Raw genomic sequence first — 15,739 nt, 5'->3', positions numbered from 1 at the left:
TAAATGCAAGTATTAAAAATGGATGCATGCCTGACAGATCTTCGCTTTGGTGACTAGAGATTTGAAATGGGATGGAGAGAGGGAGGGAAGGAGGGAGAGAGGGAGAGAGACATAAAAGAGGAGAGGAAACTGATGAAGGAGTCATGCTGAACAGATGAGTCCCTGTAGGAGAAGACTAGAGAGCCTAGTTAAGGTGGAGAGGTTCAGGGTGCTACTTGAAGGAAATGAAGCACAACATGAAATGAAGGAATAACAAAAGAGAGGGATGAGAAATCTCTCTCTCCACACCTGCCTGTATTTCTGCTCCTGTTGAATTATTCAGTGCATCCTTTTTCTCTACCACCTACAGATCTGCTCACACTCATAGAGAGAGAGAGAAAGACAAATAGCGGTCAGTTAAAAAACAAAGGGAGATAGTCATAACAAGAGAGAACAGACAAACAATGATAGGAGAACTAAAGGTATAGAAGACATTAATAATGGTCTGTGTGTGTTTTAGAGAGAGAGAGAGAGAGCTGTAACAGGAGGATCTGGGTTGTTTCTGAAGAGTATTTTGCCTGTTGCTGTCTCTGAGTGGATAGTTATCCCCTCACTGTCAGCCAGCTGCCTACTGCTTTTGTGCTCCGCAGTATGGATCACATCCAGCCCTGGACTCAAGCCTGTATTGTCTCTTTCTGTCTCCCTGTAAATCCACTTGGACCCCCCCCCCCTTATGTTTTAGACGTATGTGTATGTGTGCATGGGAGAGGGGTGGCATTTACTACTTCCCATCATATCTGTGAGGAGCACCACTGAGCTGCTGTATGAGGAACACCCTGTGTGTGTGTGTGTGTGTGTGTGTGTGTGTGTGTGTGTGTGTGTGTGTGTGTGTGTGTGAGTGTGTGTTGTGCGTGTGCGCAGTGCGTGTTTGATTGTCTCCTGTTGACAGATTAAATTCTAATAAAGCCTTAGAACTATGACAGTTTCATGGGTGAATGGTCTTGACTGTGTTTGTATCTTAGGTGTGTGTGATCTCTAACTGCTTTGGTGCGACAGTAAGCTGACTAGGAATGAATTGTGGTTTCCTGCTGTGACCTGCATCAACTTAATATATTTCATTTCGACAAAGCACATCTGGTTTAACACAAAACTAGTTACATATATATATATATATATATATATATATATACAACTGAGTTAAGCCTGTGTGTGTGTGTGTTATACACACACACATGCACACACACAGACTTAACTCAGTTGTACATTATATATGTTCCCATTGTCAGACAAGCCACACCCGCATTAAGTCTCCTGCCCCTGCTAGCCCGGTTCACATTATTTTCCCTTTCTTTTCTGTTGTCACCCTTCTTTATTTCTTTCTGCTTCATCTTTCTTCCCTCCTGCTCCCTCCCTCTCTTGCTCTCTCTTACTCTCTCTCTCTCCTACCCCCTCTCTCACTCTTTTCTCTCTCTCTCCCTCGTCTCTGAGGTGAATTTGAGGTGTCACAGCTGTATTAACTGCCTCTCTGCTGCTGAGTGAGTATTGATTGCTGGAGTCATGTAGGAGAGAATAACGGCTGCCTTTAGTGGGATTAAGCTGCTAATTGCTGTTGTGCAGACACGACACACATCCTCTGGTTTCACCTCACATCTCCTCTCTCTCTCTCTCTCTCTTTCTCTCTCCTGCCTGTTCACTCTCTCATCTCCTGCTCCTGCAGGGGAGCTGAAGGGAACAGTGATCTGAGAGCTGCATTTCCTCATGGTTAGCAGTTCAGCTGTTGCCCTCTGGCCCTGTGTAAACAGGCCAAACTGCCAGCATCACCTCTGATGAGGGCCTGTTCCCACCCCGTGGCAGGCACCTCTGCTCTCTCTTTGAAGAAAAACAAGTTGACCTTGCTATCTCGAATCAGATCGCTGGATGTATTCCACGCTGAAGTTCAGTAGCTGATGGCAAGGGTCAGTAGCCTGCTGCAGAAGTAGAAACAGAGTCTAACTCACAAACCGAATTGGACGTCCGTGCTGTTGAGATGAAATATTAAAATTCAAAAAGTAAAAATAACAATTATCTATGTATAATGTAAAAGCCTGGTGCTTTGGTGATGTCAGGGAAGATGAGGCAGTGTATAATTCAGTAAGTTCAGGCTCATAAGAGTGTAGTAGCAGTGCTAGTATACCTGTTCTCCGGCTACAGGTTTAATCCAGCTCCATAAATCATTAATGACAGCTTTTAGTCCTCAGCAACAGCTCAGTAATTACTACATCCAGCAGACTCACTAAAGCTTCATTCTCTCCCTCTCTCTCTCTCTCTCTCTCTCTCTCTCTCCCTCCATCAAACTGTCATTGTTCCATCTCTCTTGAAAAGCCTTTTTTTTTCCCCTGAAGTATCAGCAGTAGTCTGGGCTAAGGAAAACTGTCTTTAAAAAGCTCCGTATTGTGTTTGAGTGCACTAGCTGAGTACAGTCATTTGTCGACTGTTTTCTTAACTCAGATCCGTGTTATGTTGCATAACAAAGCTCACTTAAATGCAAGGGTCATTTTTAAACTACGTCGTGGCAATAACGTGAACTCTAAACATTTTCATTCAACTCTTCCGATCTTTAATTCTGAGCAAATGAAGCGTCATTACCACCCCTCAGGCTCTAGGGTGAGAGTAAACACATCACACAAGTAGAGATAAATGTGGACTGCTATATGATGGGGATCATGCATTCAATACAGTCATGAAGATTTTGGAGAGCTCTTGGCTTTTTTTTTTTTTTTTAATGGACTTTCCATATTCATTGTCTCTGAAAGATGGCTGTCTGAATAATCTTGAGATTTAGAGGTGGCTTAGAGATAATTGGCCTCTCTTTGTTCAGCCCGCGTCATGTTTGTTTCAGGTCATTATATATGTATGACAGCAGAAAAAGGCTAGTTCTCAGAGTTAGCATCACGGAGAGTGGCTTCCTGGTCTGGATGGAACATTGTGCAGGAAACAGATTATTACAGCTGTATTTTGAAGAAATGGAAGGCAGTATTCAGTAATGCACATGTGAAAGACATTGAAGGCGTTTTTCTCTTTCTCTGTGCGTGTTTGTGTGTGTGTGTGTCTGTGTCTGTGTCTGTGTCTGTGGGTGTGTGTCTGTGGGTATGTGAGAGAGTGAGAGTGAGAGAGAGAGAGAGAGAGAGAGCGAGAGAGAAAGTGAGGGACACTGTAGCACTGCTAAAGCTTGTCTTGCGGTACATGAATGTCAGCTCAAGTCTACTGAGAGCTGGTTAAGCAGTCATGCGAGAGGTAAAATCTGTAGTTAATGTGGAATGAGTGAAGCTTAGCAGTGTAAAAGGGCTCAGTACACATCCTGAGCATAGAGTGCATACTGACAGCCAACACCAGGGGAAGAGCTCTGGAATTACTGGGCTGAAAAAAGATGGGAACAATTCATATTTGAATAATATTTTAAAGGGGAAAAACTTAGATTTAACTACATTGGCTTCTTTTGTGTGAGTTTGGAAGCTTATAGTTGTACTCATGGACACACACGCACACACTTTCTTTATAATATTATGTTGATTTACCTGCAACCAGTACATAATATAAGTGAGCAAAATATTATTTATAACCATAGAGGAGCTCACACACATATACATTCTGAACATAAACCCTCTCCATTACTCACTAATATAATTAATGAAGTAGTAGACAACTGCATGGTAAACCAGTTTGGCTGTGTGTGTGTGTGTGTGTGTGTGTGTGTGTGTGTGTGTGTGTGTGTGTGTGTGTGGGCAAAGGTGTCTCACAGATACAGTAGTTATGCTGTGAAGAGGAAATAGGCCACAGATGAAACGGGGAATACTGCCAATTCTTTCTGTAGACTTGGACAGGGCAGAAAAGGAAACAGTGAGCGTAAGCGAGAGAGAGGAGGACGATATAAAAGAAAAGGAAAAAGAGAAGATAGTTAAAGACTGTATGTGAGTGAGAGTGATCCTGTTCCATGACATACAGGTCAGTGCTTTGGCTGAGCATATGACCAGAGTTTGACCTGGCCCCTCCAGCTTCCCTTAGGGAAGAGTCCAGCATCGCTTGGAAGATGCTCTCTCTCTCTCTCTCTCTCTCTCTCTCTCTCTCTCTCTCTCACACTCATTCTCTCAATGCTCTTCCTTTCCCTCACTTACCACCCCCCTTGCCTCCCTCCATCTGCTACCTCTCTCTCTCTCACTCTCTCTCACTCTCTCTCTCCACCCCCCCGCCCTCTGTCTCTCGCGCTTTTTGGTTTGTGTGTTCCTGTGTGACAGAGCAGTATGACTCTCACAGGGCCGCTACTCCTGATCACTGTCACTATCTAATGGCCGCCCTGGGCGATCCATCTGTGGCCTGTGTCTGTGTGTGTGTGTGTGTGTGTGTGTGTGTGTGTGTGTGCGCGCGTGTGTGTATGTATGTGTGTGTGTGTGTGTGTGTGTGCGTGCGTGTGTGTGTGTGTGTGTGTGTCTGAGCTGCCTGTTTAAGCCTGCTGTTCCCTGTCAGCCAGATCTCACACTGCTCCTCTTCCACTGCATGCTATCTGCTTGTGCAGCCTCATATTAGCATCTCGGTGCAGTGTCAGAGCTCTCTGGGTGCTGAATTCTCTATCAGGGTTTTTATTTCATCGCTGAGATGCAGTGTTACGTTCACGTAGGTTCTTTGTACACAGTAATGCGAGATTCATTATTAAAATGTTAACCAAATATGAATGTAATATAATTCAATATTAAAATATAACCAAACAGTCGGCAGAATCTATGTGGCATTTTCTCAGTGTAGAGATGTGAAAAGGAAGAGCACTCTGGTGTCTTTCCATTGTTTGTAATGAAACTTGAACTGGACAACTGGACAACCTCACCTTGTCTTGTTCCAGCACATGTGGAAAGTCATACGTGTGTGTATGTATGTACGTTTGCATCTGTGTGTGCGTGCACGTGCATTTGTATGTTTTTGAACCGTGTATGTTGAACCATGTATGTTGAAATTGTTTGTTGTTTTTTTTTTTAAACTTATGCTTTTTATCACTATACACTAAGTCTCAGAGCCACAGAAGTCATATGACTGATTCAGGAAGGAAAGTCAGTGTTGATCATTATCTGTTCTTAGGAAGAAAAAAAAGTTGTATCTGGGAAGACAAGGTTAAAAAAAGGAATATTTTTGACCAAGTTGAGGGAAGCTGGTCTAATCTTCTCTCTCTCTCTCTCTCTCTCTCCCTCTCTCTCTCCCACTCTCTTCCTTTTGTTTTTGTATTCCTCTACCTCTCCAGCAGGTTCCTCTATCAGTAGTGAATCCTCTCCAGTCTCCTCTCCAGCCACTAATCATAGTTCCCCAGTGAGTACACCTAAACGAGGTCCTATGGGGCCAGTGATGGTGCCCCCTGCAGGCCACAGTGTGCCTAGCACGCCACCCGTGGTCACCATTGCCCCCACCAAAACTGTCAACGGTCTTTGGAGAAGCGAAAGCCGGCCTGTCCGAGAGGTATGCTACTGCTCCTGCATCTGTTACTGACGCACACACACACATGCACGCGCGGGTGTGTCTATGAACCATCTGTAGATGATCCTCTTATAACTGTAATTCCTTGTTACCATGGTCTTGACTTAACTGACACCTCCCACGCAGTTTTTTTGTCGAAGATTCCTCCTTTTCTTCCAGCATTCTGCTAGAATTGTCCTGTTCGTGTACTTTGGAAGTCAAGTTATACTGATTGTAACTGAATATTGTGTTATTCAGTTAGTGTAAAGCCCAGGCATATGCACAAAGCCACACTATAGAGAGGATTAGCAGATTTTATGGCTGGTCTGTAACCCATGGCATGGCAGAATGTAGGGGACATATGTACGTGTTACACAGCCAGGGGCACCGAAAACTCCCCCTCTTCTCTCCCCCCACCCATTCTTCCCACTCCTCCACCTCCTCCTCCTCCTCCTCCACGCGTTAAACAATGCCAGCTGCCACCAGGCCACTGAGGTGACTGTCTCAACGGCAGCCAACATCTGTGTCCCCTTACCCACCCCCTCTTTTTTTTTCTCCCCTTTACCAGGCCTCAGCAGTCAAGTGTACCCCTTCCCCCACATTTTTTCTCTCCCTCTATCTATCTGTGAGGGACATTTGCTTTGATAAGGGATAAAGGATTATGGACCTTCCTCTAATCCTCCTTATCTGCACCCTCTGGCTAATGGTGGCTACAGCACAGAGGCCGCAGTGTGCAGGAACACTCAGCTCATTTCACAGGAGATACCCGCAGACCGGTCAGGAGCCATCCACTCAGAGAGAGAGAGAGAGAGAGAGAGAGAGAGAGAGAGAGGATGAGGAGATGTGAGAAGGAGAGAGAAAGAGAGTTAGAGTAGGAGGTACAGAAACGTGGTAAGGAGGGCAGAGGCCAACAGCCTTGACCATTGTCCTGTCACCCTTGCCTTTGCCCTTTGCTCGCTCTTTCTGACCCATCACATTAGTCCGCTGCTCAAGTAGAGGTCAAAGGTCTTCTAGCCCATTCTAGGGCTGGGAAGGAAACGTAACTGGGTCTGAAACAGTGCCCTCAATACTCACCAGCCTAAAACTACAAATGTTGTCTCAAGTATTGACAAAAGAGTTCAATGATGATAAAACAATCCCAGACATGCACGTTCACACTTAATCGTTCTCTCTCACAGGCTCAGCCTCATTCTTGTCCCCCTGACACACTCACAGAGGCTGGAGCTGGGGCCACAGTGATGGCCATGTCAATGTTTGGGTGTTGGATATGGTTGGAAGGGTTTGGCTAGACCACATGGGGGTGTCTTGGTGCCTCTCTGGGCTGGGTGGGGAGGGCTTTAGCGAGGGGCAGCAGAGCGAGCAAGGGCAGCGTCTGTGCATCAGGCCACAGCCAGCTTATTCAGCTGGCCGCTCGGAGCAGCCTCACAGCCCCCCACCCCCCCCCCCCCGCCCAAACGCCAACCATCACCCCTCACCCCTCATGTCCTGAACAAAGCCCACTCTGTCTGCCCCTCACTCGCCTAATCATCACAGAGAGGATGGGTCGGGGTGGGGCGGTGGGGGCGAGGGGAGAGGCACACCACCCTTTGAGTAAGATTTCACTCAGCTTTAGTGAGCCCCCTCCTCCTCAAAACTGTCAATTCAATTAGTCCCTAAGCTGTGGCTTTGCTATCCTTCCTTTCTGCTTTGAGCATCCTGACCTCGGGGGCCCAGGCTTGCATAAGCACGCAGAGAGAGGGCCAGGGGCTGAGGCAAGACCAGGCTGCCGAGGGGAAGCAAACCCACAGCTCTCTCTTCAACTGATACGCTTGAGCCACCCCTCCTCCCTGTTCGGTGGCCTGGTCAGTCTGGCGCCTAATTTACTGTGAACTGCTCATGTGTGTTGTCAGTGTGTGCGCGCAAGGTTTATTAATGCGTCCTGAGAAACTAACGATTCTCAGCCAGGCTGGAGAACGAGGAGGAGATTGGTGCCGTTTGGTATTTGCCTTTTAATGGTCAAGGGATTCGTGTTGCTGCTACACCTTGTAATTGCTTTTTAATTGGCAATTTGAATTTATCGCTCCATCTGAGGGACGCAAATGAGCACCACACTAATGCACGGGGTCTCCAACCCCTCCCCCCAGGGGAGAGCCTAGGACATTTAGCCCAGTGTCTCTGTGTTTAGTGGATTCTTTTCCCCTCGGTGAAAAAAAGGGGTTATGAAGTCCATAGGTCAAGAAAAGGTTACAACTGACCCCTCTCCTCTCTTACCGCATTCATGTAAACACAAACTCAAAAGAGCTGCTCCCATTCTGAAAAAGATCTTGCCGTGTCAATAACTGTGTTTTTTCTCTCCTTTAACTGATGTTTTGCAAGATTCTCCTTAACAAAAATCTTACTAATTGAGTACAATTTGGCACGACTTTGTGTTTGCTTTTGAGAACAAACTCGTTTGTTTGCATGAGCTGTGAGCGGCTGGGTTCTGGCTGTTCTTGTCTGTGGATGACTGTGCACCTTGTTATTCTGGGGTCTTGCATCTCCCTGCGGAGGCGTCTCTGTTTTGTCCGGGTTGTTATGGGACAAAAGGCACAAAGAGTGTGTGGGCCAGGCTGCAGGCAGGCAGCAAAGTCCACACACAACAGGGTCCTCTTTCATTTTTAATGTGCACTGGCCCCATCATGCACCTGCCAGGCCCTTTGAGACAAACACACACTCTCACACACACACACTCACACACTCACACACAGATACACACACATGCCTGCGTGCGCAGAGCAGAAGAGAGAGAATGCATGTCTGTGTGACCCAGAGCACACTCTGGGGGTTACTCATAAAACTGTGCAGTAGAGGGAAGTAGCCAGTAGAGGGCACAGAGATGAAACCCTCATCAAAGAGATATAACCTGTAAGTGCTGACCCAGGATCAGCAGTCTTTCCCATACATCACAACCCTTAGTAACAAGAGAGGGAATGTAAAGCACTAACACAAAAAGAATCATTTATGAGCATGAGTAAAACGGTCGGTTAAATACGATGTTCGGCTCGGATGCATCAGGAATTGGTTATCCGGTGGCGTGTCTTTTGGATATGTGTGTGGGTTCTTGGCACGGTCATAGGCGAGAGCAGAAATTTTCTCAAACAAATTTCCAGCCGCCCCACGGAAATGAGCGCAGAACGTCTTAACAAATCAAATTAAAAAGCAATTGGCGCTTCACTCGCCCGCCGAAAACATCACGGCGAGCGACGATTGAATCAAGAGAAGAAAGCCACCGCAAAACGGAGGACGTCTTTTTAACAGATGTCGTTTTAAAAATAGAAACGGGAAGGCCTGCCATTGCACATTGAAGGAGAGAACAGACAGGCTGGCTGAGGTGCTCTGCCGAGGCTGAGGCTGCCCTGAAGTGTTCCATCCGTTTGATTTACAGCGGTGTTATCAGAGAGGCGAGTAAATCTCTCCTCAAACTCCGCTAATACATCTTTATGGATCTCTCTGGGCTCAGGGCAGCACGGCTAAATGTCAGCGACCACGCCACAAATAAAGAAAAAGCTGTGCCAGCTAACAACACAGTCTGTTCCTTCCTGTCAGCCTGCTTTCAGCAGTCGATAAATGGAACAGAGAGAGGGAGGGAGGGAGAGAGGGAGAAAGGGAGAGATATGGGGGGCGGGGGCGGGGGGGGGGGGGGGGGGGGGGGGGAGTATGAGAGAAAGTAAAGTGGTTAGAAAGCTGGAGATGTGTCTTCTAGTTCTAGTTGTTCTGCCTGATCTGTGATTGTGACTTCTTTTGACATATCTGAACTGCTTTTCTGCCTGATTGCACATTTAGGGGAGGGTGGGCATACCCCCCCCCCCTCCCCTTCCCCGCTCCCAGTCTCTCTCTCTCTTCTTCTTCCCTCCCCTTAGTGCACACAAAGCCATTAGTGAAGAGGGAGACTCAGGAGAGGGAAACGGGAAGGGGGTTCAAAGGGTCGCATGTGGGCACGTAGTTGGACCGCCTCGTTACCAAGTGAAGCGCATTAAACAAGGAGAAAGAAGGGAGGGCAGGCCAGCCCGAGAGGAAAAAAAAAGAGAGAAGAAAGGGTGTATGAGAGAGAAGTTGTCCAAACATTAGCGGCATTGAATATTACATGCTTGCCGTGTTGAGTGGGAATGGGTCATTGGCCAAGACAGAGCCATAGAGGTAATGGCCCAATAAATGGACTTTTCTTTATCACCGACGGCCCACAGACACACAGACAGCCACCATCACAATACAAGCTTTTCCTTTAGGTTCATTTGAAAGGGCTCATTTCACCCGCTCTCTCGCTCTCTGTCTTGCTCTCTCTCTTTTTCTCTCTCTCTCTCTCTCTCTCTCTCTCTGTCCCCGTCTCCCCCCGTCATGTTCCAACCTCATACATGCCTAGGGCTGTCAGTCTGTTTATGCTCGAGAAAGAAGAGAGAAAACAGCCATCAGTTCTCCATCTGCTCTCTCTCTCCCTCTCCCTCTCCCTCTCTCTCTCTCTCTCTCTCTCTCCCCCTCTCCCTCTCCCCCTCTCCCTCTCTCTCTCTCTCTCTATTTCTCTCTCTCTTTTTCTTTTTCGTTTCACTCTTTCTCAAGGTTTATCCTCTCGTCAAAGAAACACCCTGTCTACTCTCAGAATGATTCCTTCTGCTTCATATTTCTGATTCTTTTTACTACATTACCTTTCCAATAAAGCCTGTGCATCTCTCCTGCTGATCTTAAAAAGTCATTGGATGGATTGGTCTACAGAGTAAGGAGGTCTTTATTTGTAAAACCTTCAATTTGATGATGGAAAAACTCTGGTTACCTTTGTACTTGAAACTCGTTTCCTTTCTTTGCTAATTGAGAAACTTTGAATGTGTATTTGTGACTGTGCGTCAAGGTTTGTAGCATACCACCAGAAGCTCAGGATCTTTCTCCTGAATGGGATTGTGTTGAACTTTTGGCTAATTCTGAGTGATGGACATTCTTGAAGAATGTGTCTGTCTGTGTGTGTGTGTGTGTGTGTGTGTGTCTGTGTCTGCGGATTGAGAGACAGACCATTCTTTACCAGGCTCATATCCCTGTAGTGAGTTCTCTATGTGAGTGGACAAGCGTATCAGTCACACGGCCTCCACAACAATAACGCAAATTCTCTCTCTCATCCCCCTCCCTTACATTCCTTCTCTCTCTCTCTCTCTCTCTCTCTCTCTCTCTCTCTTTTCCACTATCCCTCCATCCAACTCTGCTCTTTTCTTCAGACTGAGGCAGGCCCCAGAGGAGTCAGTAGAGACCGTTTGGGTTCAGAAGCGGCACCACCGCAGGAGAAGGGGGGCCCCTCTGTGCCAGCCCATCTGATTGGTAACCCTTACGCATTTGGCCTGACCCCTGGCTCAGTCATGCAGGACTCACGCTTTCAGCCCCTTAAGTGAGTGCTGTTCTCTCTCATTCTTAGACTTCCTCTAAATAACTCTTGAAAGCTCAGAATTTACTAACGACGGGAATGTGACATATCTAGTCTAAAAAGGTGACATATTCACAGGAACCGTGGTATTTAGGAAGGGCAGAGTATATAAAGCGGTAATTAGTAGTTTGTGGTTGTGCGGCTTTGTTCTGAGCGCAGCATGAGGGGGTCTGTCACTGACAACACTTGTCCTCATCATCTCTGCCCATTCCCCCTGACAGCCTGCCTAGACAGATGCCTCACGCAGTGCCCCCTGCTGGTGTGCCAGAGGAGTACCTGCGAAGCTTCAGGCCCTATGCCACTGCAGACGAACTGCGTATGCCCTCCCTGCCCCTGGGGCTGGACCCCGCCACGGCCGCCGCCGCCGCCGCCTACTATCACCCCGGTTACCTGCCACACCCGTCTTTCTCTCCTTACAGGTAAAAACATGATGGGATTCAGTGTTAACAATGAGTCACACAATCCACTGATGCTATAACAAGGAGGTTCTGTAGATCGGAAAAAGCAAACACGCATGAAAATGTGCACAGCTTACACATTGTAGAGGCAAGCTGACACACACACGCACGCACGTACTCACACACACACGCACGCACGCACGCGCACACACACACGCGGGAGCAGCAAAACCTATAAACTTATTGAGGTCATCTCACAGGATGGATACAGATCCCATTAAAGCATATTTTGCTGTAATGTGCCCAAAAGCCGATGGAGGGTACAGGTTAATGAGGTGAACATAGCCCAGTCTCTGAGGACACTGACTCGTTATGCTCCCTGTCTTTCTCTCTCTTTCTCTCTCAGGATGGATGACCCTTTCTGTCTGTCTGCTCTGCGGACACCGTTCTACTCCCTACCCGCAGGGGGTGCCCTTCCTCCTCTCCATCCCTCTGCTGTTCACATGCATCTGCCAGGTGTGCGTTACCCTGGCGACCTGACCCATCCCTCACTTTCAAGCCTGCAGTCTGAGCGACTGTCAGAGAGGTGCGTATGCACACACTGACTCATTTGCAAATATATTGACTCGAAATCGGACGAGCACACATTTCTGAGTACTCAGACAGTTGGAAGCAGTTGTTATTTGACAGGCATTAGAAGACCTCGGTATCTTTGAGTAGATGTGTATTGTTGTGTCTTTGTTTGGACATATCTTCTCCTCTCTGCGTTCTGTTTGATCAGCTTTTCATTTCTTTTTTTTCTGTGTCGTTCATCTCGGCAGGCTCCAGATGGAGGATGAGCTCCGTCAGAGAGAGAGAGAGCGCGAACGAGAGCGTGAACGAGAGAAAGAGAGGGAACGAGAGGCGGAGCGTGAAAAAGAGCGCGAACGAGAGCGAGAGAGAGAAAGAGAGAGAGAAAAGGAGCTGGAACGCGAGAGGGAGAGGGAGAGGGAGAGGGAAAGAGAGAGAGAGAAAGAAAGAGAACGAGAGAGGGAGAGAGAGATAGAGAGACAGAAGGAGAGAGCGGCACGGGAAAAGGAACTACAGGTGTCAAAGGCCATGGAGAGTCATTTCCTGGAGATGCAAGCACAGAGAGGCCTACAGGAGGAGCGAGCCAAACCTGGGGAGAGGCTCACCCCTAACAGACCTGGTACAGCTCCCAATCCTCCACTCTCACATTTACAAAGCCCCTAATTTTCACTACCACCCCCCCACAGGACACGCCTATTTCTTCAACCATGTAGCACAACTCACTTCCATGCACTTCAGTACTCAGTGCAATACAGTGATGTAAATCACAAAAACAACCAGAATTTCTTTTCCTTTTTTTTTCACAGCTCTAGATAAAACCAAAGAGCCTTCCCTGCCTGCTCCTAAACCAATCCAACCAAGCCTGCATCCTTTGTTAAGTTCTGCTCACCACCCAGTCCCCAGCCTGGTGTCTGCCCATGGGATGTACATGGGGCCTGGAGGGGCGGGGCCTGGCGCCCTCACGGCTGCCGCCATGCTGCAGCGCACCAATGAGGAGGAGCGCTGGCTTGCCCGCCAAAGAAAACTCCGACAGGAGAAGGAGGACAGACAGTACCAGGTGTCTGAGTTCCGACAGCAGGTTCTAGAGCAGCACCTAGACCTCGGCAGGGCTGGAGAAGGAACGGACCTGCGTTTAGAGGGACACAGGTACCTGCCATACGCTGTTCCATTTTCTGTTTACATAGTTTCACCATGTGTAGGACACCATCTTTGTATTTTGAAGAACACTGTTTTTTTTTTATGTTGTGGTTTTCACCTCCTTTAATGGCTCTTATATGTTGTGTGTTACTGCCTGTAATAAGAATGAGAATTTCCTTAATATTTGCGGATATGTTTAGATGTCACATTGGCAAGTGAGCCGTGAGCGCATCTCTCTTTGTGAGCCAGAGAAGGCTCTTTTCTGCATTTTTCACGCACTCTCAGGTCTTAAATTTGCTTTGTTTGATGTGACTTGAAAGACTTTTTTACTTCTTGTGTTTATCTCGTAAGACTGCTGAGATGTTGTCATTTCACTCCTCTTTGTGTCACCTTTACAACACTGCTCTCATCAGCACTTCAGGGCTCCCTTTCAAGTCACTGCAGGCAAGATAAAGAGAGAGAGAGAGAGAGAGAAAGAGAAAGTGTCTGAAAAATAATTGTCTCTTTTCAATTCTCACTCATTTAGAGTATGACACCCTCATCCGCCTATGATGTGGGCAGTGTTATAGACTCAAAGGTTTTAGAGATCAAACAGGAAGCCACAAAGCTTTTTTTTTTTTTTTTTTTTAAGTTGAGGAGTTGCATATAGATACCACCAGTACACATCTGGTAATATAAGAAACTTACACAGCACAGAGCAAGTAGAGACCCGGTCAGCTCCAGCTTCAGCTAATTCACCCATAATCCCCTACACCTTGTTCAAAGCACGCCCTTCTGTGCAGGTAATAGGAGCTGCTTGGCACAGGCTTTTGTTGCTTTAGGGAGGTCATTCTTAATGAAGGCTCTGATCGCAGGCGTGTTGTGCTGTGGAGAGGGAGGAGGCCTTCCCGCGGGTAATCCTGCCTGATAATTACACTGTTCCTGTTGGCCCTGCCCGAGGTCTGCAGATCTCTGATAGCCCGCACGCTCACACAAGATTAACTGATCAGACGTTTAGAGTGAGACTTAATGAACCACTTTCACTGAGAGAGAGAGAGAGAGAGAGAAAGGGAGAGAGAGGAGGGGTAGAGGGGAAGAGAGAGAGAGAGAGAGTGAAAGAGAAAGAAAGTCAGTTAGGTAAAAGTGGTCAGTGGGAGAGGAAAATGAAAGCTGTGAGAGATCCAGTGACAGAGATAAAAGGGGGAAAAGAAAATCAAACGAGATGGAAAACAGAAAGAGAGGGAAAAGACAGAGAGACGCAGAGTGCGCCATTAGCCTCAGTCCTCGTCTCCCTGGCAGAAAAGCCGTGTGTCATTCTTTAAGAAGATTGGGCCTCGGTGCCTCTGTGGTCTGTGATAGAGGCTGGTCTCTGCACTGTGAGAGCAGCACTTCAAAGTTTTACAGAGACCGCTGTGAATCAGAGCTATGTGTGGTCTGAGCAAAAGCATATCCCCTTCTCTCAGCTCTGGGAGCGCTGCCTAACCTCAGATAAGCCTGTCCTCAGTCTCATTTTTTCTCCATCCGTGTGTGTGTGTGTGTGTGTGTGTTTTGTACTCGTTTGTGTGTGTATATGTGTGTGTGGTCATAGTGTGAGACAGTCATCAGCAGTACTCAACAATCTCTCTCCCCTCTCCTCATATAGACCTGTACCAAACCACCATGAACCTAGCAGTAGAGACAGAGATATTCACCCCCACCTGGGTGCTCCACCTCCTCTCATCTCTCCCAAACCCCAACACCGCGAACACCCTGCGCCTCCACCGACCACCCTCTGGAACCCCGCATCCCTCATCGAGACCACCTCGGAGTCCAGACGCACTCTACACGACCCTCCCGGTTTGGCCCATTATGACCTCGGCCGACCCTCGGCCGCCACCTCCAAGCACGAGCGCCACTTTGGCCCCGAGAAGCTAGAGGAGGGGGTTCGGAGGAAGGAGGGCCTGGAGAAGTGCCCCCCAATCAGGCCACCAGTGTACAGTGAGCCCAGCACCTTCCTGGCTGAATTGGAGAAATCCACTCAGTCCTTTTTTAACCAGCAGAGGGCAAGCCAGAGCTTGACCAGTCAGTACGGAGACCTGAGCAGCGCGCTGAAGAGCAGTGGAACCTACAAGAGCCTCCACATGCCTCCGCGACTGGGACCAGGACCAGAACCGGCGCTGGTGTATGATGAGTTCCTCCAGCAGCACAGACGGCCTATCAGTAAACTGGACCTAGAGGAGAAGAGGAGGAAAGAGGCCCGAGAGAAAGGTAGACGACAGAAACTTTCCACCACCATTTATCATATTCACAGTACAAAGACACTTTTGAAATCACGTCCGTTCTTTTGGAAAGCAATCCTTAATGAGGTTGCTGTAAGACTTTTAAATAGTTTAAAGTTGAAAATATGTAGGTTTTAAATTTTTAAAGTTTGATGATAACGAAATGAACTTTGTCATTGTGTTGTTGTAAGCTGGTCTGTGGCCTGTAACCTGTATCTGGTGAAAAAAAAAAAAAAAAAAAACAGGGTTAGGCTGTAGTAAGGCTTTGTTGATGCCATCTTTCTCTAAGTCACACACTGCTCCTGACGCAGGTTATTATTATGAGTTGGATGACTCGTATGATGAGAGCGATGAAGAGGAAGTGAGGGCTCATCTGAGGAGGGTAGCAGAGCAGCCCCCTCTCAAACTGGACGACTCCACCGAGGTATCACGCCACCTCACACAACTCCCTCACATAAGGATCTCAACAGCATAAGACACTAATGATACAGTACCTTACGCCACTGACTGACTAGCTTTAAGTTCTC

General features: G+C 47.5%; 1 protein-coding gene across 1 annotated transcript in view; it reads left to right on the top strand.

Annotated features, from left to right (window-relative positions):
* Window positions 1–15,739, top strand: part of gse1b (Gse1 coiled-coil protein b) — a 174,305-nt gene that overhangs the window by 154,201 nt on the left and 4,365 nt on the right. Inside the window, exons 4-12 of the mRNA XM_030764695.1 lie at window positions 5,243–5,454; window positions 10,674–10,834; window positions 11,092–11,289; window positions 11,675–11,854; window positions 12,090–12,112; window positions 12,170–12,457; window positions 12,651–12,968; window positions 14,560–15,201; window positions 15,524–15,636. Of these exons, the coding sequence (XP_030620555.1) occupies window positions 5,243–5,454; window positions 10,674–10,834; window positions 11,092–11,289; window positions 11,675–11,854; window positions 12,090–12,112; window positions 12,170–12,457; window positions 12,651–12,968; window positions 14,560–15,201; window positions 15,524–15,636 (2,135 nt within the window). The remainder of the gene's footprint in view (window positions 1–5,242; window positions 5,455–10,673; window positions 10,835–11,091; window positions 11,290–11,674; window positions 11,855–12,089; window positions 12,113–12,169; window positions 12,458–12,650; window positions 12,969–14,559; window positions 15,202–15,523; window positions 15,637–15,739) is intronic.

The sequence above is a fragment of the Chanos chanos genome, chromosome 2 (genome assembly GCF_902362185.1).
Source record: "Chanos chanos chromosome 2, fChaCha1.1, whole genome shotgun sequence".
NCBI classification, from domain to species: Eukaryota; Metazoa; Chordata; class Actinopteri; order Gonorynchiformes; family Chanidae; genus Chanos; species Chanos chanos.
Note: the sequence above shows the minus strand (reverse complement) of the source record. Positions and strands in the feature narration are given on the sequence as shown.